This window comes from Neodiprion virginianus, chromosome 2 (genome assembly GCF_021901495.1).
Source record: "Neodiprion virginianus isolate iyNeoVirg1 chromosome 2, iyNeoVirg1.1, whole genome shotgun sequence".
In the NCBI taxonomy this organism is placed as follows: domain Eukaryota; kingdom Metazoa; phylum Arthropoda; class Insecta; order Hymenoptera; family Diprionidae; genus Neodiprion; species Neodiprion virginianus.
Genome location: NC_060878.1, coordinates 24098578 through 24124662, shown reverse-complemented (window position 1 = coordinate 24124662; position 26085 = coordinate 24098578). Strand labels below are relative to the sequence as shown.

General features: G+C 34.2%; 2 protein-coding genes across 9 annotated transcripts in view; one reads left to right on the top strand and one right to left on the bottom strand.

The window, feature by feature from the left end:
* Positions 1-4661: 4661 nt before the first annotated feature.
* Positions 4662-23226, top strand: LOC124298016 (leucine-rich repeat-containing protein 20). 2 transcript variants are annotated; one of them, XM_046749552.1, is made up of 4 exons: positions 4662-5430; positions 17013-17156; positions 20080-20247; positions 21379-23226. In XM_046749552.1, exons 1-4 carry the CDS (start codon positions 5274-5276, stop codon positions 21540-21542), a joined length of 633 nt encoding a protein of 210 aa, XP_046605508.1. In that variant the 5' UTR covers positions 4662-5273; the 3' UTR covers positions 21543-23226. The 2 variants fall into 2 exon arrangements, with proteins under 2 accessions (XP_046605508.1, XP_046605509.1); XM_046749553.1 differs by lacking the exon at positions 4662-5430 and adding an exon at positions 12565-12651.
* Positions 22858-26085, bottom strand: part of LOC124298011 (formin-binding protein 1-like) — a 44003-nt gene continuing 40775 nt past the window's right edge. For all 7 annotated transcript variants that reach the window (XM_046749535.1, XM_046749538.1, XM_046749536.1 and 4 more), the window contains one exon: positions 22858-25549. In XM_046749535.1, the coding sequence (XP_046605491.1) occupies positions 25392-25549 (158 nt within the window). In that variant the 3' untranslated portion in view covers positions 22858-25391. The remainder of the gene's footprint in view (positions 25550-26085) is intronic.

The following is a 26085-nucleotide window of genomic DNA, read 5'->3' as shown; positions in this document are numbered from 1 at the left end:
AAACTGCACACGTGTGTTGATGAAAGGAAAATAACAAGCTACAGCTGCCAAAGTATCAGAGGATATCTTATCGAACAATAGCCCACGTATCGAAAATGATTATACTCGGAGTACAATAAGATCTACGCTGCAAGTTAGGATCGTTTGATCTTGACCTCATTTTTATAGACATTGTAAGATAGAGTTAGACAAAAATAAAACAAGTTTACACTGCCGCCATTTTAAAAATAACATAACTCCTCTAATAAACAATTTTTGTAATAATAACAACTTGTAGCTTGAGTGCGGATATATTCAAGCGTCCAAATCAGATGGTTAGGCGGGAATTTGAAATTTGAAACATCAAGGCGACAAAAGTAGAAGTACTAAAGTTATAAACATGAGATGAGGCATAGATTTTCTGATATAAATTGGTAAAGAAATCTATTAGAATAAAATGTGCAATCCCAGAGTGAAACAAACCAATAAACTATTTACAGAAGTGGATGTTGAAGCGCTCATTTATAATTAACTCGGTTCTTTTTTTTTTAAATTAATTTGTCAAATACTCGAAGAGCGATTTCATCAGCGAACAAATAAAACGGATAGATTTTCAACTCACCAATCTCTTGAAGTATACTTATTTCGGATCTAAGTCTCAGAGATAAACTAAGCACCTCATACATCTCTGCGTACAATTATAATTCAAGAAACTCGAAACAAACGACTTGTGATGTCGAAAATTTTCCACTGGGTCAGTGAACTGTATGAGTGAGTCTGCACGAAAGGATTTTTCTTTTAAAAATACCCCAGACATATGCTTTTCTCTTATGACCTTAGTCGACACCGACATTGCTTTGTTTGAAGTAAAAAAGCACATATGCAGCGTGCACACACATTGCAACTCACTGCCAATTTTGCAAAATCCTTCAAATATTTTCTCGGTATAACGCGTTATACGCTAACCGTTTCAATCTACGCAGTAACCGTTGAGTTTCAGCATAGAAACAGCATAGATTATTTTTATTATCTAAATACGTTATATACCAAGTTAATACAGACGCCAGCGGGCCGTCGACTGAATGTGCCGTTTTCCAGAAAAAAGTATTACTGTAATCCGTAAATTATAGTTGAAATGTGAAAAACAGTTCTCTATTTCATTTCAGTAGAACGCAATTTGAAGCAGTGCATTTTCTCTAACTCTCTCTCTCTTTTCCTCTTTCCCCATTACACTCTTCAAAATCATTAAATATCAATTAATAATGAAGCGAATTCTCGTTTGAGACGCGAATCTTGATCCCGTTATGTTTTGAATTATAATTTTACTTGTGCGAAATGGGAACAACGATCGGTATAATCAACACGTGCAATGTGCGCGGTATTTTCGTTCCAATGGTTTTCTTTCAAATCTAAACGTTTTTCTATTTCGACCATTTGATGGTTGGTGGCGCTACTAGCGTTAAAAAATAAAAGAAATCGTTCGCCAGAGACGTTTATAAGCTGCGCCACATAACGCGCAATTCACGCATTAATGGGTCACCAACATTTATTGTTAGACATCACTTATATTCTAGCCTCAAACGAAATTCCCAATCGTTAAAATAAGCCGAGTCATGCATAGTTGCGAATGCAGCCAAATCCGAGAGGCTTGACGAATCACAGCAATTCAATTTTGGTCACAAGAGCACAAATAATAGATTCGTAATCACATACTTTCGAACTTTATCGTTATTAAGGTGTTTCGTTTGAACGGAACATTTTTTTCCTTCCGCTTGAAAAACTTGTTGCACATAGCCGTAAAAAGGCTTCTCTGGGAAAGAAATCTCTCAAATACGAGTCCAAAAGGTGGTGCTTGTAATTCGAAGTTTCCCCCATCCAATTAACAATGGAACAAGATGTCAGTCAAAAGAATTATTATGACTGAACCGCATAATTTATAGATATAGACTTGATTCTAGAAGCATTTTGTACAGAATTAAATTCCACCTAAAATTGTCTTTTGATATTTCGTTGCGAAGTCAAGAGTTTGACCAGTGAAGATATCGAGGGGTACCTTTTCATCTGATATCGATTCCCTGCAAAAAAATTCCGGATAAATAAATGTGGAATTGGGATTGTTACTTCGTATTGCGTCATCTAGTGGAAAAAAATGAACCAGGCTGACAGCTGACCGTTGACCGTCCTTTTTGGCGTGTGCATGGTACAATAAATTTACCGTTTCGTTACTTTATGTGGCACGAGTAATTTTAAAGCCCAAGAATTAAAATTTGACTTCATTAAAATTAATAATCACTTAGGTGATGTGATGATAAAATGGTGCCGATAACCAGGCTCTAACGTCACGAGGACATTTTCCAATACAAATTACAAAAACCGTAATGCATGCTTTACAGAATATTGGAAATAAAAATACTTACGTGCAATCACGTCTACTGGGACGTCGTAATGAAAGAATGTCGAGTCAAATAACATATATATAGAATACGTCCGTGTCGAATAATACCTTTGCGCAATAAGTCCGTGTCGAATAAGATCGTGTGCAATGTGGTCTGAGGCGAATCGGCTTCTCTGAAGTGGTTTAACGATGAATTTTTGTACAAAATCGACTTTCAATTCATATAATTTGCGAACCGTTGAAAGTACAGAGTTTGGTTGCCTATTGGTGAAATACATAAATGTTTACGCGCACATTAACTATCGTACAATATATGTTGTAAAATTATCACGCAATGAGATCTTCGAATTTCGTACAAGCTTTCTGGGATGGTTGTTGAATAATTGCATAATTACAGAACCTCTGCTATATTACTTCATGTAGTGATTAGAATGAACTTGCGTAAGGTGATCTGAAAAGCGGGCGAACAGAGCAGCGATTTTTGAGTGTATTATAATGACACATTACGCATTTCCTGTATCTTAATAATTATCAGTCAAACTTTCGAGAGTACCGTACATCGAAATTATCGTAATAATCTGAAATTGTCATGCCTGATACGTAACGTATGAAGCACGATGCACACCGATAGTGAGTCGGATAGGGAGAAAACTGGAGCCACAGCTGGCTGTCTTTTATAGGTTCGAAGCGTTAGAAAGCCACGGATTTTTATTATAGGTATACGTTGCAAAGAACCTGCAACGATAGGCTTGAAATTCACCGTCAAAATGATCCACTAGGTGCAAATTTTAGATATCTAGAATAAAAAATATTTTAAGTTGTTGAAAATAATCACAGTATAGTTAGAAATTGGTTAAAAAGTTATAACTAAAGCTCTAAATAAAAACTGTTACAATTACATATATTTCAATTTAATTGTTCATATCTTTTCCTTGTGGCATATCGTCTCAACTCCTTTACAAATATTTGTCACCGTACTCTACTCAAATTATGTTTGAAAAATTGATATCACAAGAACTGAATGAGATAAAGAGCCGCCAAAATTACCTGATATTCACGGTCTTCTATGTAATGCAGTTAAGGGGGTATTCTAGTGTAGAAATTTGAAAAAATCGATTTTTTTTTTTTTATATTTTCAAAGCTTAACCTTTTAAGAATGTGTCCTTGAAAGGACAAGTCAAAATTTCAATTATTTTCAGAGATATAGCTATTTTAGTGACACGTCTTCAATACTGGCTCGGCTGGAACGAATACTTTAAACGCGTTTTTCTCAAAACTACATTTTTCAAAACGGTTGACATGATTTCTCAAGTTCTATTGAACCGATTTACTTGAAATTTGGTGAGAATCTTCTCAATACATGTCTCTATCGCACGAACCATTATTATAACGAAATAATAATTTTTACTATTTTTAAAAAATTCAGAAACGTCCAAAAAAGTCAAAAAAAACGTATTATTTTTTTCGGACAGCCGTAATTTGGCAAAAAAAAATTTTTTTTCGACTTTTTTTTGGTTAGTACGATAGCTGCATTTATGTAGATTAATAATCTTATTTTTTTTTTTTTTTCTGATGACCACAAGGGTAGAAATCGTGGCGACGAGGATACTGCCTTTTGTTTTCCCCTTCCACTTCAAGGACGCATAATTCCATGAAAATTAATTTTTTTGTTTTTAAATTCATTTTGTGTGCTCTTAATATATAAATAAATAAATGATAAAAAAATGGATGGTAAAAATATCAATAGCTTTTATTTTATTCACCGTCAAAAAATGCTCGAAATTCGGGCCTCTAGACTAGAATACCCCCTTAAGAATTGGCATAGAAATTAGAACGGTTTAAGGTTGAACACAGATAGAATTGGTATGGAATATCCCATACATATGATGAAGGATATCAGAGCAGATAACGCGGCTAACCTTATTGAAACCGGAAAGATTTAAATTACAAAATTACGCAAGAGGTGCGATGAATTAGCACTGGAAACCGGAAGTGACTGAAAATTATTACGTACTTTAAAATTGAGAAGCGCGTTTTTTTGTTCGGTTTACGATAATGCGTAGTATCCGGAGCGTGTCGAGTGTTGAACTATTTTGTGTGAATTGATCGCGAGGATGAATATATCACGAGATCGCGTTAGAGATATTGAGAATAAAAGACGCGTAAATGCGGAATGGATTTGGAAAATTTTGACAGCGCGTTGCCCCGCGAGTTTATATTCACGTGGCTCCGTTCCACGGAATCGGTGCGTGTAGTTGTTTTCAAACAAAGAGCGAGACCGGACAAAGTCAGCTGATCGGAGATGCATCTCTGGTGGGAGAGAGAGGAAGGCTTAAATAGCACCGCTCGCCGCTCAAACGCACCAGTACTAACTTCAATTTCCAACAAAACGACACTCGACTTATTTCTGATCAACCTTCGGTCTGGCTAGCTGAAAGGAAAACACAATTTCCGTTCAGGAGCCCAGAAGTTGATTAGCAAATTCAGATCGTAAAAGAAGTGGCGGTAAAACTGTCCGGTCAGTATTCAAAAAAATAATAAAAAAAGAAGAACGTTTTCAAACGCGGCGCGGGAAACTCGTTCAACCTAAATTATACAATCGATCGGTAATTCCGTTGGAAAATCCGTCAGAGATATTCTGCAATTCGTCTATGCAAGAGATTACGTAAAGCGTAGTTCGTACGTGATAAGTGCGTCGAGTGTGTTCGTCGAATACAACGCACATCTGTGCAGATACTTACACACATACAGATATACGTATATATATTGTATACATTTTTTCTGTATTGTTTTGAGCGTCAACTTTTTCGGACAAAGAGTTTGAGCCGCGAGTGTGTTCGATAGAATTGGAAAATTTTCCGCTAATTGACGAAACAAAGAACAAATAAGAAAAACGAAGATGAAGCCCCCGTCGTATAACACCGAGGAAGTACAGCGGATCTCCCAGGAACAAGGAGAACGCAATGTGGCGATGGCTGTTTGCGTACAACTAGCTGGAAGAGCGATCATCAGGGTTGTGTCGAGATGCGAAGCCGCTCAAGACAATTGCAATTTGGGTGAGTACCTTGCGCGTAACAATGATCTCCGATATTTTACAACAAAAAAACAAACAGACTTTCAAATTTCGCGCGTAACGGTTCGCGCGCATTTCGCGAATCCGATGAATGTTCACGGATTTACACAATAGTTTCCATGAATTTTATGTAACAATGTTTGCTGTTGGAAGAGTGAAGATGAAATAAAATAGCGTTGGAAAATTTCAATCCGATATTGTTAGGATTGTGCATTCGAACGCAAGTTTTAGGTTAGCTAGCAGACGATCGTCCAAAGAATGTACTTGATAGAAATTCTGCCCCAACGCTCTGAAGCTGACTGCAATTCAGTCAGTTTCAAACGCTGTAATCGAAATTCGAACGTTTAATTCTTCGGTGAACTGCCATATCGTTATTGCGTAGCTTTACCTGAAATCGAAACAAGCGATAATTCTAGCTGTCGCGCAATTTGAACAGACGTCAGTAATTTTGCAATATTACGGAACTGTGCTTCTGGACTGAAAAGCAAATTTTGCAATTTTATCGACGCGAACGATTCGCAGAAAAATATTCCGTAGTAAATTGTTATGTTTATGTGGTGTACTACTTTTATCTAAAATTTCATCGTGATAAATTTTTACGTCGCTTATGCGTTATCGGATTCCTGATTATAGAGATAAGGCACCGTCAAAACACAACCGGCCTGAACTCTTTCTTTGTTTGTTGTTGACAGGACGACAAAGCCTGTATGTAGACAATACCACTTCAAGTGTGTAATCGCAAACGTATACAACACACTTAGCCGACTACCTTCACCTTGCTATAATTAGTCATCCTTCCTTGGGTCATAAGAACGCAATTTATCCAGTCGATTCGTTTCCGGCAGAAACACACACATTATACATACCTATATTATATACACCTAAAATATGTGTCACAATTCCACAGACAAGCTCTTGAAGCTATATCTCGAATTTTTAAAACCCTACAGGGCAAGAAAATTTATTTTACCGTTAGCATCAGGTCGGTAGAGACAAGCATGATAATTTCCTGCTTATAAACGACGATCACGCGGATACATAATGTGTACCCACATCTATGGCTACAGTAAATTGCGTTTTCTTTCTGATGGTAACTACTATATATACATGTCTATAAGAGATCCTATGTTATGTTATCTATTTGCTTTTCGACTGAAATACCAAACGGAATAGAATGATCGTAACATATTACATGGATTATAGCATAAACTTTTTAATGTGTATACATACATGTGTATAGATATATTAGCTGTATAATATATGGGTACAGAGTAAATTACTATATACTCAATGTCCTGAATTCATAATTAAACATAATATAAGCACGTGGGATTGGAACGTTGAATACATCGAAGTAGTGATATGCGATTGTAATATAAATTTCTGATACATGGTTTCTACTGGTAATTTTAAGAACTGCGTACATACATAAATACGGTGTTCCATTTGGAGGTAACATTTTTTATCGTCACACCTGAAAAACTTATACTCAGAAAAAAAAAGACCTGGCACAAGGATATCTTCTAAATCCAATTCTGAGAAGGTTGCTCTCAGATTTTAAAGTTTTCTCATTTAAATAACATAGGAAAACTGTCATTCATTTCATTTGTAGAAAACTTGATTCTCTGCTAAAATGTAATTTAAGTCTGTTTCAAGGTCAATATCACGGACACGAAAAATGTTTAAATATGAATCCTATGCATGAAAGTGATTTCAGAGATTTATGATTTTTGAATCGTTCGAGATACGAATTTTGCTCAAAGGATACTTTTGCAAAGAACTAAATTTCTTACGAAATGCTTCTAGGACAAGTCGGTATCATGAAATGTGGCCAAGTGGTAGTAAACGATTTGTAAATTCCTGATGTTGTTAAATGGGAAAACGGTTTGCTAAGTAAAACAGGTTTATATAACGCGAGCATGTTTTGCGCATTTTTCCATGCGTGTTTTCCGTACACAAAGTACCCGTTTCTATAACACTTGCGTGAATCTGCGAATGCGCATGCGCAGAGTACCGAAAAGATCGCTTTAAGTCCTAGGAGTTGAAAGGGGTCTTTTCTGTACTGCGCGCATGCGCTGTCGCGAACAAATCTCACATTACGCGTCGCTATCCTCAATTTCGTGTAAAAACGCTTAACATACTCTTGTCATATAAAAAAATCGCGGTCAACAAGGAGGCAACGGTCTTTTCGCCTCGCGTATTTGCAATATTCGTCTACGACTGATGTTGAAAACTTATCCTCGGCCCAAAAACACTGACAATAAGTATGCCTCCTTGTTACACAATATATTATTTTCAGGTAGGGTGAGAAAACGATCACTTCCAAAGGAAAGAACCCTGATATATAATCATATATAATCCTGTGACGAGAGTAGGTGCATAAACGCTATTGTACTCATTATACATAGCCCATAGGTATATGGAGAGCAACGCCACGCGGTATAGGCAGTGCCAGCTGGATCAGCAACACTTTGTACTTCCTGGATTGAACAAGGCCCGGGCCTTGCCTTAACCATACTTGGAAAGATTTGAGACCTTGTGCACAGCCTTTTCTACCATTTTTAATTAGCCTTATTGCTCATGGTGACTCACATAATGTGTCTCTTCAGATAATACAAGACGATCCAGCGGGTATTTAACTATACGTCCATATATTCAATTACATGCATATACGTATATTTATATGTATATTTAGTTATATACTTAATCTTTGCGTATATATGTGTACGCTTGCGAATGCGATGGTAAATTCGACGCAAAAACAACGTAGAAATGCAACAACGATCCTCCTATGTTACATATTAGAAATGAAAACGGGATTTCTAATCGTCTGCTACAGTAGCGGCGAAAGTGAGCCGGAGGAAACGAGTTCCTGGATTTTTATAACTATAGTATACATATGGGGCATTCAGTGCCAATTTCACCGACTTTTAATCTCGTGATTTTTTATTTGGGGAAAACTTGCAGGCGCCACTCCAATTTGAAAAAAAAAACGTTTCTTTCTTTTTGGGCAATTGTTTTATCGTCGTGAGTATTCGAACTCTTTATCACAGTTACACCTTTGTTCAAGTTTTCAAATAGACTTGTTATTTATTATGAGTATTTTGAGATTAATTTCGTGGCGGAATCATTCTGCTTCTTAAATTTTCTTTCCAGCCTTTTGTGCATTTCTAATATACAAAAATCGTTGTTTCACTATTTTTCAAATGTTGAAAAAATTTGAGAATTTTTGTATTAGTTATCCTAAATTTCATTCGAAAATGTTGATAAAATCTGAAGTTTTTTTAAACCTAACAAACATGTTGCAATCATAGGGAAGAAATGAACCAATTTTTTGATACTTTCATCGTATTTTGATGAAAATGTATATTTTTTATTGAATCGAAGATATTTGAAATTCGCCCAAAATTTTCGTAAAAATATTAAAACACTGTTTTGTGCGCATCGAAAATTATTAAAATACTGCGAAAAAAAAATCTGTAGAACGAAAGAAGTTCATCACGGAATCAATGTTAGATATAATGATCGGAGTAAAACCGGACGATTTTTTTTTCACCAGAATTTAAAAGAATGTAGTGGAACTATGATAAATTTTTACAAATATTAGTAATTTTAAAACAATTACATAAAAAATGTTTATTAGCTGGTTTTAGAAGTGATACTATAACCTGAAAAAGATTCGATTAATTTAAAAATCTGGATTTCGAAACCTCTTCATCTTTCGTATTACATGTATACCTGTACGCTTCTTTCGTTGGTTGTATAGTTGCGCGTTTGATACGTAAATACTTGAATTCAGTTCTTTGTTTGCAGAATATCCCGCGAAGAGTCTCGCTACGCGTTCAAAAGCCTACGACGCGAATTAGCAGCGGACCGGCTGCTCGCGCCCACGTTGAAAATCGTATCAGCTTGTACGCAATACTTTCCACGTATTTATCCAGTTATACGTGTTCGCTATAGTCATTTATAAACGAGTGTTCACGTTCCATTTATGTTTGTAATCATTAATTGTTCTTACTATTATCATGAATTATTTTTCGAAATTCTGTCGAGTAACATGTCATACTTTTGGTGTGAAAATCGAACCACTCTATGGATGCGTTCCGATATTAGCTCCCAATGCTGTCCACAATCTTTTATCTCTATTGTGCTGCCGAGTTCATGAGTAGGAATGCCTCTATCCTAGGGAGTTTTTAGCACTGCCAGCTAATTTCAGAACGCACCTCAAGTGAAGAGTGAGATTTTACTCACAAAAATTTATAAAGCTATCTAATTTTCTAAATAGTTTTCATGAATTTTCCGTATTAAAATTTCATTTCTATGTAACGGAGTGGCTCGGTTTTCACTCCGCAAAATTTAGAGAGATTAATCTATGTATAAAGATCATTTCTTACAATTAGAGATGCACGTTACCTGTTGACAGAACGATGTTTTGTCTTTGCAAGTACATCACTCAGCTAATAAGATACGAAATTTCCGATCGCATTTCTGATAGAAACAACGCTCCGAACAATTGTGACATCTTATTTATCATTTTCGTTCTATTTCGTGGAATAATCAGTGAGAAATTTCTGAACATCACTGAGAATTCGTTATTCCTCTAAAATAATTATGGGGTTCGTAAAACATTCTCATTGATCTCTGAAACCAGTCAAATATTTTTCTTTTATAGGTAAATCTTCCGAACGTCCGAGTTCTTTGTGTTCGTAATTCGACACAAAGAAATACAGACGAGTAGCGAGTATCAAACGTTTCGCAATCTCAGCTTGTCTTTGTTTACAATCTCTTTACGCTTTACATGCTTAATATTATCCGAAGAAATTACTATGTGTTAAATTTGCACGTTTTTCGAATTTGTTCAAGTTATATGCATCAAATTCTCTTGATCTGTGTATATTACTTCGTGGATTTTCATATTCAATGTACACAGAATAAAATCGATATAATAAATAATTATGCAATGTGAGTTGAAGACGTTCAAGTCAGCTACATAAGCTTAAAATTTAGCGAGTGAAAGACCGGCCTCAATACATATAAGCAAAATACCTTCGGCCTTTCGGAGTGACTTATTCAAACACACACACACGCACCTCGCACGCATCAATATAGTGCTAGTAAAGATCAACAATCCAAAAATAGAGAACAGGCCTTGGCACTGCATTGAGAATATATACCATGCATTCCGTTTAAAAAACATTATCCTTTCAATTGTTCATTCAATGTTTTTATTTAATTAGGTTAGATTAGGCATAGGTTCAATTTGTCGTCACGTAACTACGTAAGAAAAAATAACAAAAAACACGTATATGAGGGTTTTTTACTAAAGGGTTTTCCGTACATTCGGTTTTCGCTATTTTACACCAGCGGCTACTGAACACAAGTCTGTGTACGCGTGTTTGCATGCATTATAGTCACCGCAGATGTGAGCTACGGGTAATGCAGGGCGTTGCCGTAAAAGGAAGGATACCCTTAAATGGTAGCTTGTTTTGAGGCCCTAAGGCCAGCTACGCACGCACGAACGCGGAAAAAGAATGTACATCTTGGTAAAAACCAATGTGCAGGCTCCCAGGTTTCAGTTCGCCTTTGCAGACTTATAAACTACTCGCTAACAGCGTTCCAAGTCGTTTTACAAAACTCCCCGATTAGGTATTGTAAAAAAAACATTGTCCTGGAACTAATATGCGTGTATTGAATTTCAGAAATTTTAGATCAGCTGTGTAATTTACAAGCCTGCAATTTAATATCGGCTTTAATATGATTATAATGATTGTAAAATGATGTAAAGGCTGTAAGAAAAGTTTAGTTGTTTAAACCCAATTTCGATAGAAGTCAAAAATCTGTAAGTTCAGTTTGAATAATTAACCTAAAAATTTATTTTAGCACGAGGGAAGAATTAAAAATGCCACCAGGTGGCAGTAAACACATTTGCAATACTAGCTATTTCGCATTTGAAAGTAAAAGTGTTTTTTCATCGCATGTTTTACTCTCTGACGACTTAATGCCACAAAATAAAAGGCTAACAGCTCGCACGATGGTTTCTGTGCCACAATATTTTATTATATTTACCTGAAACGGGTAGTTGATAGTCGACTTTGACGCCACATTGCTTTAAACTTATCCTTTTTTTTTAGATGAAATCAAAAAAAGGGTAGATTGCGATGTTTTTATCAACGCCTATTAGTCTTTCTGACTCGTAGTTGTTATACATATTCATGCAGTATTACCATCTTCTGAGGAAAAACGGGCACGAAACGGCGTTGCCAATTGAAATCCAAAAATATATTTTGAACTAAGGATCAACGAACTTCGACATGTTTAAATCCCTCGTTCCTATCTCATCACAGGATCACTGTAAAATGATGTATTACATAAACGTATTACATACATGTATCGCGCTTCTGCGGTTTGGTAATTAATTCGAACCGTACGTTGGCCTTGTTGCAAAACTATTTATACATGCGAACGCGTGTTTATAATACACGCGCTATGTACTTATGTACATGTGCGTGTACACACTTTCACGCCGATCAACTTCCGCGTTTCAATTGCCGAATATTATCTACCAATATTCTAACAACAATTAGAATCACATGTCGTGGAAAATAAAGGTGTCATTTAATATTGAAATTCACGTAAAAGTAAATAAATTAGTAAGCACCCTGGCTTTAAAATTTTCGAGAAAAATTAGAAGAATTTTAGGAAACAGCTAATTGAAAATAATTTTTCGAGAATGCAGTTGCAAAATCTGGTCATATTTTTAAAAGAATACTTTTCATGAAAGTCGATTTATACAAATATTCCCAAAATTTTCATAAAAATATTAAGGTTTCTGTGTAAATCTGCCGAAATGAATTTCATTTTATTTTTTTGCACAGAAATTGATGTATTTCTAAAAATAAAGTCCTAGACATAATTCGAATCCGGCAATTGAGATTTTTGATTAAAAAACTGACCAACTGTCTGAAATTCATATTCTGAGTAAATTTATTTAGTGATTTCTGAAACTTTCTAAAAATATTTTTCGCCAGGTACGTAATGCGAATTCCTGGCGCCGCCTAGAGTTAGCCTACTGGCAACACGGTACTGTATTTCAATCTCGTTCCACTCGCTAGATAACAGAGGCAGAGTATAGTAGTCAAGATGGCGCACGCGGTAACACGAGTAGTGCTACGCTGTGAGAGAGCACAAGAAGACGAGGATTTAGGTAAAAGATACATGCATTTGGAAAAATGTACCGCTCCTTACACGACGCGTTGTGTGCCTAAGTGTGATTAATTATTGGTCTAAATGCTTTTCTCATTTCGGTTACAGTTATTCAAACCAAATTAGGTGGGGCTCAATCTGAAATACACCGTATGAATTTAAATTTCTGTGCAATAATTATATAAATATACAAACGAAATAGAACGCGACAACCAACAATCCGTAATAATATTCATAATGCATGAACGATAAACTGTTAAACCGGAAGTTTTAGTCACGTGCTGTAGCTTCGACTTTTCGCTCTATGCAGGATTCGTAGGCCTAGCATAATAAACAATTGCATGTGTTTGAATCTATTGATAATGTAACCTATATTATAGAGTGTAATAATTTCGTAGACCTATATCCGATTCCAATGTGTGTCAAGTATCACCGCTGCCTCTGCCGTGTGGCAACAGTGGGTGAGGAACGTACGCTCAAAATACATCCTCAAATGAAAAAGCGCGGGAAACATACATTTGATTTTTCAAATTTTCAAATTTTCGCTGTTGATTAACGGTTTTATTGTTACTTCCTTTGCTATTTTTTAGTATTTCTTTTGCTTCTGCGTACGCGACGAATCTACTGACCTATAATCGAGGTGCAGCCCATCTGTGTATACCGGTTAGATGCAGGCGGTAGTTATCGAGTGACCTAGTTTGACTCGTCTATACAGAACGCCGAACACAACAAAGTGGGACAACGTGAATATATATATATATATATATATATATATATATATATATATATATATATATATATATATATATATAATGAATATATGATATATATAATATAACTCCAGATGAATCTCGAGTTGGAATTCCGTATTAGCATCCGTACGACTTCCTGATTTATGACTACAGAAATTTATACTAATAGAATAGTTACTTGAATAAAAGAAATTTCATTTTATGAAAAAAATTGTTATCACAAAACAATTTGGGTTATTGGGTGAAACCATATTTATTTCTCCATATTTGGTAAAGTCGATAATTTTTTCGAATCTAGGCACTTTGCTTTCGATCAGGAAATATTCGTACGTGTGAATGCGAAATTGAAAAAAAACAAAATTAAAACGGAGCAGGAAAAATAACTGGATTGAATTTTTGAATCCTAGAACTTCCCGTTATTTAGCTTAACGACCTTTGTGACCGAAATTGTCATTCTGTCAAAAAAGTCAGAAATTGTTCGACTGCTTTTACTCGAAATTAAATCAGTTTCAAGCTACCTAGATGAAGTTGAATCGATTTCGCAAGACTCGAAATGTGAAGCTGCTGAGTCAATTCGATTGTTTTCGGGGTTAATGGAGTAACTTTTTTTTTTCTTCAAAAGAAAATATGATTCTTTCGTATGAATCTTGAAGAACTGCTATTAGAATTGATTGTAGCCGATTGGATATAATTGTTAAATTAGTGACAAAATACACATGAGCTTATCTTTACGGTTAATTTGATATTGGTTTTTATTTTGTGCTTGACAATTCTTTTAAATGTGATAATGATCAGTCAATGTTACAGTAACAAATCACTCGTTGTGACGAGAGTAAAGTTGAAGTTATAGTGGAACTTCTATGAAGGGGATCCCCAACCTTCATTTCTATTATAGCTATATGAAGCAACGATGTCCCAGAGCTGAAACTTTTTCAATATGGGCTAATTTTTACATAGAATCCAATTATAAAAGAATAAAAATGAAAAAATTGTAGTAAGATCAATTTTTTTAGTAAACAATGCGTCAGTAATGCAAAAATTAATTTAAAAATCGGAGAAAATTTTTATGTGCTACAAATTTGATTTCGAAAAACTGATCGTATGGATTTTGCGATATCCCATTTTTTTCGATGAAAAATAAATTAAACAGACCGTACCACAATTGTTTCATTTTTTATTTTTTGATATTCGAATTCTACGTAAAAAATAGCCCTAATTAAAAAAGTTTCAGCTTTGGGAGATCTATAGCTAGAGATGAAGGTCGGGTATCCCCTTAACCAGGGAGGACGGAACGGGGAATTACCCGGTTAAATCAAATCCACGCATAATCCGAACAAGACATATTATATCATTGATGAATGTGAAGAACAGTTGTCAACGACTCTACAAGTATCTACAACAGTTCATATGAATGAAAAAATATTGTTTATAACCATTGTATCGTCATTATAAAAACTAAGAAAAAAAACAATTTTTTATTTTTTCACCGACTTGATTAAATCTTAATATTCGGTTAGAATCCACTGCCTTACACGTACGACAGACGCTTTGAGCATGCATGTAGTCAATCTTTTAAAGTTCAAATATATTTCCAGAGATAAAAAAGAAAAACAATTAAATATTTCGCAGCAAGCCCGGTGATTTGAGATTATACTGTATTTCTATTTCACATCACAGATCAAGAATCAAAATAAATGCATTCTCTGGAGAACCAATTGCAAGATACTCAAAAAATATTAAAATTCACGTATTCCTTTTGCAAAATTGACGTTGAGTATAAAAAGAGCGTGATTTTTTGTTACACTTGATACATCATTATTCAAACCGCTATGCATAGTTATGAAGTAACGCTTTTCAATGAATTATACGTATAATAAGGCCAGTAATTAGGCATGTGATCAAATGTATATCACTTCTTTTTTACTGTTGGACAACAGTGTGGAAATTTTCTTAATTATTATACAGGAGAATATTTTGTAATTGTTATATAACCATAATGCGAAGGTTTTTTTGATTGTATGTGAGGTACGTGTAATTTCTCCTACAGTTTAATCTAGTCTTATAAAATTTTTGGTCGAATCTGGAAAAAATTAAATCACAACTTCGAGCCCGTATAACGCGGATGAGCTGGGCTTGTTAATTGACTGGTAACCATTTCAGCTTTATATAAACAAAGTTTCTCAGGCGGAAATCGTACAGGAGAAAGCGTGAAATGCCTGCAGTGTGTTTGCAAACACGATATTCACTTTCAAAGAGATTCTTTCGCGCATGCAGGTGAACACTGAACATATTCCCAAAGATATAATCGATTCATTCTAATACTCCGACAATTGTTCGTAATGAATTACACAACAATATACAGTGCAATAAGACGAAAAAAGTTACGCCATAAAAAAACTTTCATTAAAAATTGTACACCTTCTTGTTTCCAAACACCACGATAGTGTTATTGAAAAATTTATAAATTCCGTTACAATTACGTAGTTCGCCGACGGTTTGAAATTCCCGCCAGTTCGCACGATTTTAATTTAATTTCTGACGCGAATGTACCAGCTGTATCGATTTGAAATAGGAATAATAATTATTATTTATAATTGAGTTATTTATAAGTCAAACAGAATGTAAAATGTTTACGAAAAAATGACAAGCAATAATACAAATACATATTATTAAATGGCGATATGAGTTTAAGTTAAAAAAAACGAATTTATGCAATGTGAGCAAATGTACGAAAAACGATTCTGCCTTAGTGTAAAAATAATTCCATATTTGACGGATATTCTCAGGATGACCGCTCGGCTAATTTGAAAAAAATTGCTATGTATTCGTGTTAAATTCCGGTGTCGGAGACTGCATGGTCGGCTTTACTGAAAACTGCTACGACAGCACATAAGCATCGCAATTCACGTGACGTATGTATAATGTAAATATACGTTATTAGCCAATCTCCTTTAATATGAACGTAATTTCCAGTATAAGGAGAGTCAAAATTATTTTAATATAGGTATAATAATTGCATGTGATTCGTAGGTATATACATGGATATGTAAAATGTATCACCACCGCCCAAATCATTATGTTTATATCAGTTAGGGTGATCCTTAAAAAGGTCATTTCTGCATTTCGATTGTCTCACCCCCCCGACTTGGCTCCAAATAATTAAAAAATAATTCTCCAATTTTGTCAGATTTTTTTTATTTCATCTCTAACCCTTGTCACCAGAGGGTTGATTTCCCCATTCAATCTTGTTCAATGGAACAGTAAATCTACCAAACGGTTTTCGATGAAATTTGATATAGGGGAGTTTCTTGGGTCGCTGAGTACGAACCTGGATTCGAAATTTCGAAATTCAAAATGGCGGATCCAATATGGCAATACTAAGTGACTTTTGAGATTTTTATCCGCCACAGATTCGTAATCAGCGACCTAAGGAACTCCGTTATATAAAATTTCGTCCAAATCCGTTTGGCAGATTTAATATAGCCAATTTCGGGGGTGATATAGTCAAAATTCAAAAATGACTTTCATAACATTTAAAATAGTATTGCAGTAATAATTCTTGCACCTATGCAGTATTTTAAAAATTCCGTATTCCATATACTTGTTGCAGATTTGTCCGAATGTCAACTGATGCAGGTGCCAGACGCGGTGTACCACCTTATGCGACATACAGAACTAAAAAGATGCAACCTTTCCGGCAATGTGATTACAAAAATCCCGCCAAAGTTTGCCGTCAAATTTTCGCTGATCAACGGTAAGCCAATACAAATCGGTTATAAGTACTAACGGTAAAAAGAAGTAACAAGACTGTACATTTTCTGCATAAGCTTTGTGTACAATCCAGTCAAAAAATATGTCTAGAACAAAAGTACTACCAAATAAATTTACTGATAACAAATGCTTAGCTCAACACCGAAGGGTGACAAAAAAATCACTTAAAATTATATCATTTCGTACGTACGCCAGATTTCAAGATTGCATGATTTCAAACAATTTCCCAAGATTTCATAAGACTCCACAAAATTTAGACGGATTTCACAGGATTTCAAAAGATTTTATAGGTTTTCATACGATTTCAAATATTTCACACGGTTTCCGAAGATTTCACGAGGTTTCGGATATTCCAAATGATTTCATAAGATCTCAGTATTGGTGGTGTAAAGCATAAGCACAAAGTAAGCTTTGCACGTATAAATCTGCAGTTATCGACAGCTATTTAGGCCCAATACTATTCTGCCTTTGTTGATGAGTCGTAGCTCATTTTGATAAGAATTGAATTAACCACAAATTGCTTGAATTAAAAATTATTATTTAGGTCTTCGATAGACCGAAAAACAATTGATGTAAAATCGGCTTACAAGATGCATATAACAGACTAGAGTGTTAATTCAAGATATATTCATCGATTAATAATAATGATGAGCTATCTTTAAATGAAATTTCACAAAGTTAATAAACTTGGCGTTAACAAAAGGTGCTAGATTGGATAATGTGCCCATTTCATATTACTAATCACTGGACCATTTCAATCGAAATATCTTTTCATGGTTTTTCATTCAAAACTTCCCGCTCTTTCTTTTTTGAAGAACAAGTGGCTGATTTTGTGATCAAACTCGACATAAAAACTTTACCTCAGGTAGCACACTCAGCCAGAGGCTGACTATCATTCGACTACAAAAATTCGACATTTTGTCCAATTATAAAAATATCGACGCATTGCTTGCAAAAAATAAACAAAAGGTCGGCTATTTTTGATTGGCTATAGATCGTCAAAAAACTGGACTTGAAGTTGACATGCAGTATACTTCATGATTACGAATGTCCTCTGAAATGCCAAGCATAAGGCAATTTGACTAGACAACCCGTTGTCACCCTATTCTAGTTACCACTGGAAAGTCAGGTGAAGAGTTTTTCATATTTTTCAGATAAATAATTGTTTATGCGAGCGCATGCATGTGCCGAATGAACGTCAACGTCTGGTGGCAGTTAGGCTGACTAATCGCTATCTCGTACTTGACACCAACTGACTATTAGTACACGTAATTAGTCCATTTGCAAATTTCTGCCTTTTTGTCTTGACTGCTCACGGTCAATTGAAAACCTAATAATAGTTGATGTCGAGTGTTGCCCCCAACGTGATATTTCATATGGCATTCGAGCACTCTTTCGTTAGTCAGTGTACAGTCAATGATAGGATCATAATATGCTTATTCCCTGTTGACTTGAAACAGTTGACTGAGAATTTCTGTCGATATTAAGTCAACTATTAAGCCAACGGTTTGCTACTTGGGTACACTATTGCTAATTTGAAACCTCTGTTCATCAATTATTCCAATTTGATCGACGTTTTTTTGACGGGACTGTACACTCGATGCATTGATATGTACTTCAAAAATGTTATTTCGCATGTATTTTACTCACAAATTTCCAAATAATTTTCAACCATTTCTAAATAGTTTCCAAACACGCTAATAAATTTCTCTTCCAACGAATTACAAAGCTGTTTGCTAAACGCGTATTACAGTATATATTATCTATTCGAGATTTAAACTATTCCGGAATGATGCAATAGATTATGCAATATCATACGATACATATGCAAAATCACTAGATTTGCTCTGAAATTATCAAGAAAGAAATAAAGTGATAATAAGTGAATTACGGGATTTTTAGTATAGTAACTCTTAATGACTTATAGTATTGCGGCATCTTATGACGGAAATTCGAAACATACAACGTGATATTTTCGTATACGACTTTTCTCGAATTATTATAGCCTTAAATTAAAATTGTCTGATTTTCCCTATAAATTCAGATCACGGCCGATTGCAGCTTAGATTGCAGTCGCTGAATAATTTATGCAGAACGATTTCACCAGCGGCGAAAGTAAAATTTTTAATTGAATTAAATGTAACAAAAATCATCCTCAAAAAAAAAAAATTGGAATTAATCTGGAATGAGAATTTACGAAAAAAATAGTCTCGCCATTAACTGCAACTTTAAATCTGACGTCGACGCGAGACGCTTGACGATCACCATCTGAATTCAATATTAAAGGTGCGATATGATGAAACAACTTTTTTTTTTTTTAACGCAACGACCAATTTTTGTCCACCGTCAAATCAAATTAATAAAATTGAACAGACTTCTAGAAAGCAGATTTCAAATATGCTAGAAACGTTACGAATTTACCGAATATGCAATTTTTTTACCGTCTAAAAAACTTTGATAAAAAACGGTCCGAGTCATATTATTATTGTTATTGTTGTTATTATTTCTCAAAATTTTTTCAAACGTTCCTATTCTTTAATTGGACAAAATTAATAAGTCAAATATAATAGAGAAGAATAAAAATAGTACATTTCGTAACGAGTATGGATGAGGCTTTTTGACGAGACGTGAAACCCGAGTCAAACTTTATCCATACGAGTTTCGATATGTATTTTTTATCACGAGAGCCAAGAAATCACGACAAAGTCGCGATTTTGAGAATAGAGTGCTGAAAAAACAATTTTTTGATATCGAATTCGGTGATCTAATATCGCAAACTATTGAACGAACATTCGTGTCAAATATATGTCTCAATCAGATTAATTTTAAGTAATACGTCAAAGATCGGTTAATTGTTGCAGACAAATCATGAGTTATGAATTATGTTTTATTTTCTTCGATTCAAGAATTGAACCTGAGCCACAACCAAATGAGTAAACTACCCGAGGAGCTTTCGGAATTGCAAGCCTTGAAAAGGCTTGATATTTCCCATAATACCTTCATTGCGTTACCACCCGTCACTTGCAGAATACCTCAACTGGAACAACTTCTTGCCAACAATAATTCAATCATAGGTTAGTATCAAAATTTGGTTCAACTCTGTTCATCAAAATAATACTATTTTTTACTGTTTTTGTGGTATGTTTCGGTTATGTTTTTTCTAGGGCTGTACGATTAACCGGTTAATCGAAAAATAGAAAAAAAAACGAATAATCGAAAGGTTTGATTAATCAATGACCGAAAAAAAGATCAATCGATTAATTGCACAGTCTTAGTTTGTTCGCAAACTTTATCATTTTACTTCTGTACATTTACGTATATTTCTTTTATTCCGCAACGAACAATAAAACCGTGATATTACACTTCGGTTACAAAATTAAAATTGCAACGGTTAAATTGGTATAACCGATCTCGTTTCAATTACAAATTAGTACAGCAATTTTTAACAACACTGATTTGTCATTTCAATTAGAAAAAATATATATACCTATTAGTAAGACAATGATAATAATTGATACTTGAATCACATAAATTGATATTGCGTTGCGTCGTTCATGGGAGTAAAAAACCAAAACCGATTGTGAGGAAAAATAGTCGAGTCAGAAAAAATAATCGATTATTTTTGGTTATTCTTAGAAGAAACGGTTAATTGAAGTCTACGATTAATCGATTAATCGCACAGCCCTAATTCTTTTGTACTTCAACAGGGTGTATTATACTGATCCTGGAAAACCGAGAAGTCGGACAATTTCAGAATTGTGGTCATGAAACCGGGAATATTGCTGAACTTTTTTTCTTTTTTTTTAACACCTTTGCATGTGCTTGCGGTTTTTGTATATTAGTACGTAATGTGAATTGTACTCTTTCAGTAGCTTCTTCACGTCGTATTATTTATTCTGGGATATTATAAAAATATAATTTTCAACTTTTCGAAAGACCAAATTCAAGGATTCAGAGTTGTAATTATCATATTAATAATAATAATTTACACACACACACATATTGATTCATTTTTACCGATTAATCGATTAATTGGAAAAACAATTGCTCGATTAATCACAAAGCCCTGAAAAAAATGCTATTTTCCGGAGAACGAATGATTTTCAAGCGTTTTTCATTGTGCGATTGAAAAGGCGTGATAAGTAATGTATTCCAATTAGTTTTCAGGTATTATTATTTTTTTTAAATTAATGTTTTTTGTGCAGATGTTGATGTGGAAAGATTGAGGCATGCACCAGCCCTGGAATTTATTGATTTACAAAACAACCCGTTGACGTCACGAGTTCACGACCTACTCCAAACTTTGATAGAAGTTAAAATCGAGCTGACACCACGAGAGCGGGAAGACTGGGAAGATCTGACAGTCTGAAAATGAAACTGGAGTGTGGCGCGTTTACCTGATAAGAGAAGAAATTTTTTGTCTGTTTTTTTACGTAGAAGTGGGAAAATAGAGTAAAAAGATGTTAATCCCGTTGCACTTATATGTTAATTCGACCGATTAAACGTGTCGATTTGAGTATTAGCTATTCGGGACAACGTGCGATTTATCAGAATATATATAGCCAAGTATAATTGTGTTTTATATGTGTGGTGCAGAGAAGAGACTGACAGAACAATAATATTTACCGGTGCGGGATACGTACGCCAAAGTGATTTAATTTCTTCGTCTTATAAACACTAATTAAATATAATATAATATATAACACTTGTAACTCATCCTAGAAACACCCTTGCAGAACAGTTGCGATATAATTTTCAAATATTATTCCGTATTACGCGAGTAAATATGTACAAATACGTACATAGCATGATGTAATTGAAAGTTTTTCTCAAAAACACACGTTTATGATTACCGTTCATAAAATTAATTGATATCAAAACAACTACTGTGATTATATATAAGTATATCCTTTATCGTATTATATATAAGAGATTGTAAACATATTTTGTGGAAAATTGTTACCTTTCGTCTTTTTTTTTTAAACGTTCAATTTATAGTCTCACGAAATTATTAAAGACAATTATGCTGCAATAACTATGCAAAAGCAGAGCGAAAGAAAAAACGAGAGAAACCACAAGACTTAAGGGCTCATTTTAAGGCAACAGTTACGAACAAGACTAGAATATTTGAACATAATGTCATTATTGCTCACAGTAGGTATGTGTATATACGTATGTATATATACATATTGTAATATACATGTATATATATACACATATAATATTTTTTTTATATTCATATACACATATAAAGATATATTGATTGATTTACAAACTATTTCGACTTCTGCCAAATATAAAAAAATAGGAAGATTGATTGAAGACAAATAATTATCTATATCATTTTTATGTACCATGCAAGCAAGCTTGAAATTTTCAACGATTTATTTGATAACACACGATGTGTTCTTACAAGGGTGTGATGTATTATACATATTATGTATGCAGTATAAATATATATGTATAATGTACATACATGTATATATATATTTATATATATATATATATATATATATATATATATAAATGATGTATTAGAACCCTAACGTTATCTCTTGCTAACCCCAGTTTTAACTTATTTAACACGTATACATGATAATGTGTTATTTTTTTTTTATGATAAAAACAATTCAATTTTGTGTTGTATATTGATCCGTCTGACTGCCAATTTTTCAATAAATAAATTAGGTGGTGGTTTGCCGTGTATGAGCGGCTACTAGATCAATTACTTAAAACGTTTCAGGGTGGGTGATATACGTACCTACGTCAACAACATCGCTCAAAGTTAGGGTAAAAACAATGTTCTCGCCTTAATCTAAAGAGCCGCCCCAACTGCGCATGTTATGAAAAGCATTTTTGTGATTTAGACAGATTATCTACAGCCTCTTGTGCCGAAATACCGAAGCACATTACTATTTGTATTTAATTTTAAAACGTCTGTCCTTTGTAAAGATTGTATCCTATGTTTGAAAAAAAGAATTACCTTGTATTACTCTGTATTTCGATCTAGTCAATTGTCCAATCGGACGTTGCAATACATTTTATGAAACTAACTGATTTCTTTTTTCCTTTCTCTGTTTGCTGCGTTGGCGCGCGCGCGCGAGTGTTCGTCTTTCTTCATCATTCCGTGAAAATCCTTTAGTTGAATTCAGCCTTCATTTTGAGGAATTTGGATCGTGAGTGGAATGCGAATTAAAAAACGTTTCTTTTTTTTTTTTTTTTTGTTAATAAAAGTTTACATTATTTTAATCATGACTTGTTGCATTCGGCTCTGGCAATTACCCAGAATATTTGCATGTATAATAATATAATTGTATTTTATATGTAGATATATCGCTGAATGATCCATATTCAATTATTCGCCAATAACGCGAGTCGCGTGGTTACTAGTTAACGCGACAAATAACTATATATGTATTTATAATTAGTAAAAAAAAAAAACTCATCAGAATGAAAACCGACGTCTCGTTACATCAATATGACCGTATTTTGTGACCTCTAATTTATTCGTGTAAAAACTACCTAGTCATTGATAATATTTTATTATTTATATACACAGAGAGTGCGAGAAGAGGAATATAAATATTCGGTTGCAAAAAAAAAAAAAAAAAAAAAAAAACTCACTGTTAGAACGAATTATGTGGGCTGCTACTGTAAAAACGAGTTAAACGTTTTTTTTAGTATGTCCTTTAATTTAATTATTATTATTATTATTATTATTATTGTTATTATCATCATCATCATTACTATTACTATTACTATTAAACAAGAGTATAATTGAATTGCAGAGTTGATTATCTACAATACATGTCAATAGATATAAAATCACAAAATATACATACAATGGACACGTATATTAGATTAAACATTAGATAGATACCCTACACGTATATTAATCTTGAATAATACAGCTAGCGGATTTCATTTTTAACGAAAGTAGCTTCTTTCTTGTTTTTTATTCTGCTATAAATCGATAGAAACTTTGATATTTCAATTGAAATAACAATATTGGCAATACTTTTGGGATTTGTTAATATAAAATCTCAACTTTGCTCGAAGTTTGAATATCATACAAACCTCTGTGCTTTGCGACCAATAATAATAGTAATAAATATTATAATATTAATTACAAGTCTCAAAAAAACCTGGACACATAATCATGGATTCAATAGAAGCATTGCACAGATAATGTTTCTCTCGAAACAGGTTTTGCGTGTTGGTTATATTTCATATTATATATTTATAACGAAGTTTTATTTTAAACGTACAATTTAATATAATGTATATACACTCGATACTTGTGACGCTGCACGAAAGAAACTTTCTCTACTTCAACGTTATTCACGCCGTACCCTCGTTATATACAAGAATTTAATAGCAAACCTAACTGCTGCATCGTTTTCAAGACACCAAGTGCGGTTTTCCTAGTTTGCCGACATTTATATAGCATAGAGTAATAAAACCAGGGAAATCGTACCGAATGCATTAAAATTGAATTCGCCATAATCTAACTTTAATATTTCCAATGGCAAATTGCACATGTCTAGTGTAAAGTTTGAAAATCCAGAGTAACACCGACACGATGTCGCATCTAACGTACTTTAGTAGTTCAGTCTTCTCGTATTCCTCATCTGACCGGATCATTTACACCAAACTTTTCGACACCTAGGCAATCCTTGCCATAAATATATTCCGTATCCTTATTATTAAACACTATTTACTTATAGAGAATACTATGTGTACAGTTTGAGCATAAAAATTTATACCCTAACGTTGCCAGCTCTATGCGCAAACTGCAGGATTTGTTCACTTTTTTTCACTATATACTCTTGCCCGATGCAACTGTGATTGTTGTACGATCTTGTAAAAAACTATCCACCACCAAGGCAAACAATTTAGCCTGATTACGCGTCAAAGAGATTTATGGTTTTTACGCCGATCGATTGAAAAATTGATTTTTGCTACAGTATAATTCAAAGTTTGTTATTAAGTAACACAAATGTTTATTTCGTCGTCAGCCGAGCTGCTATAAATAGAATAGTCAACTGTAGCAACTCCATTTTTCTTTCTTCCTTTCGCTCTGTTGTTTCCTCGCGGTCTCCTTTTGTTTTCAGCATTGCTCAAAACTCGGGATCTCAGCTGGACGTAACTTTTCCCTCCCACCTCCAAGAGCCACCAATCTCTGTAATTGGGTACTTGCTACTTCGTCGGAACTTAGCTATGTATTATAGAGATTGCACTCTATGTACGACGTGGGAACGAAGCCTTCAATGGGCTGTGAAATACGTCGCACACGCGTCCAGCCGTCTCCTTGATCGAGTTCAATCATATAGAGTTCTTCTCCGTCATACATGGGTATGGATCCTTCGCTTGTTGCTGCAAATATTGATAATATATGAAAATTTTTTCACCTAGCTTAACCTCAGAATTAATGGACTGCATCGTTTGAGCTGAAAGTTAAGAAATGAGGAAATAACCGTTGGATAAATCTGTTATTTATGTTATTTATTCGAATGACGGTGAACTTGAGTGAAACAAGATACTTATTATGTAATAGTCATGAATCTGAAAAAATTTCGATAACACAAGCCAAGATATCGACAATTTGAGAAAAAGTTTCCGAATTGAAGAGTTTAAAATGAGTGTTTTTTATTTAGTTCTAATGTTTTTGAGCTTGTTGTGTTTGCCACAGAGCTCTACAGAGATGAACTAAGGAGAAATTTTCTGGCAGTTTTTTCCAGGGCTGATAAACATAGATTTTTGCAAGTAATGTACGACCTGTCATCAAATCTTAAGAAATCTTTCGAGATGTCTGAAATCGGCTGGGATCACGCGAAATTTTAACAAACATAAAATACGAGGTTGAAGTTGATAACGTTATTGTAATGATTCGTGTTTCCAGAAACTAGTTA

Coding starts and splice junctions, on each gene's coding strand:
- LOC124298016 (XM_046749552.1), top strand. CDS start 5,274: ATGAAGCCCCCGTCGTATAACACCGAGGAAGTACAGCGGATCTCCCAG. Junction 5,431..17,012: donor TCAAGACAATTGCAATTTGG/GTGAGTACCTTG, acceptor TACTTGTTGCAG/ATTTGTCCGAATGTCAACTG. Junction 17,157..20,079: donor CAAATTTTCGCTGATCAACG/GTAAGCCAATAC, acceptor CTTCGATTCAAG/AATTGAACCTGAGCCACAAC.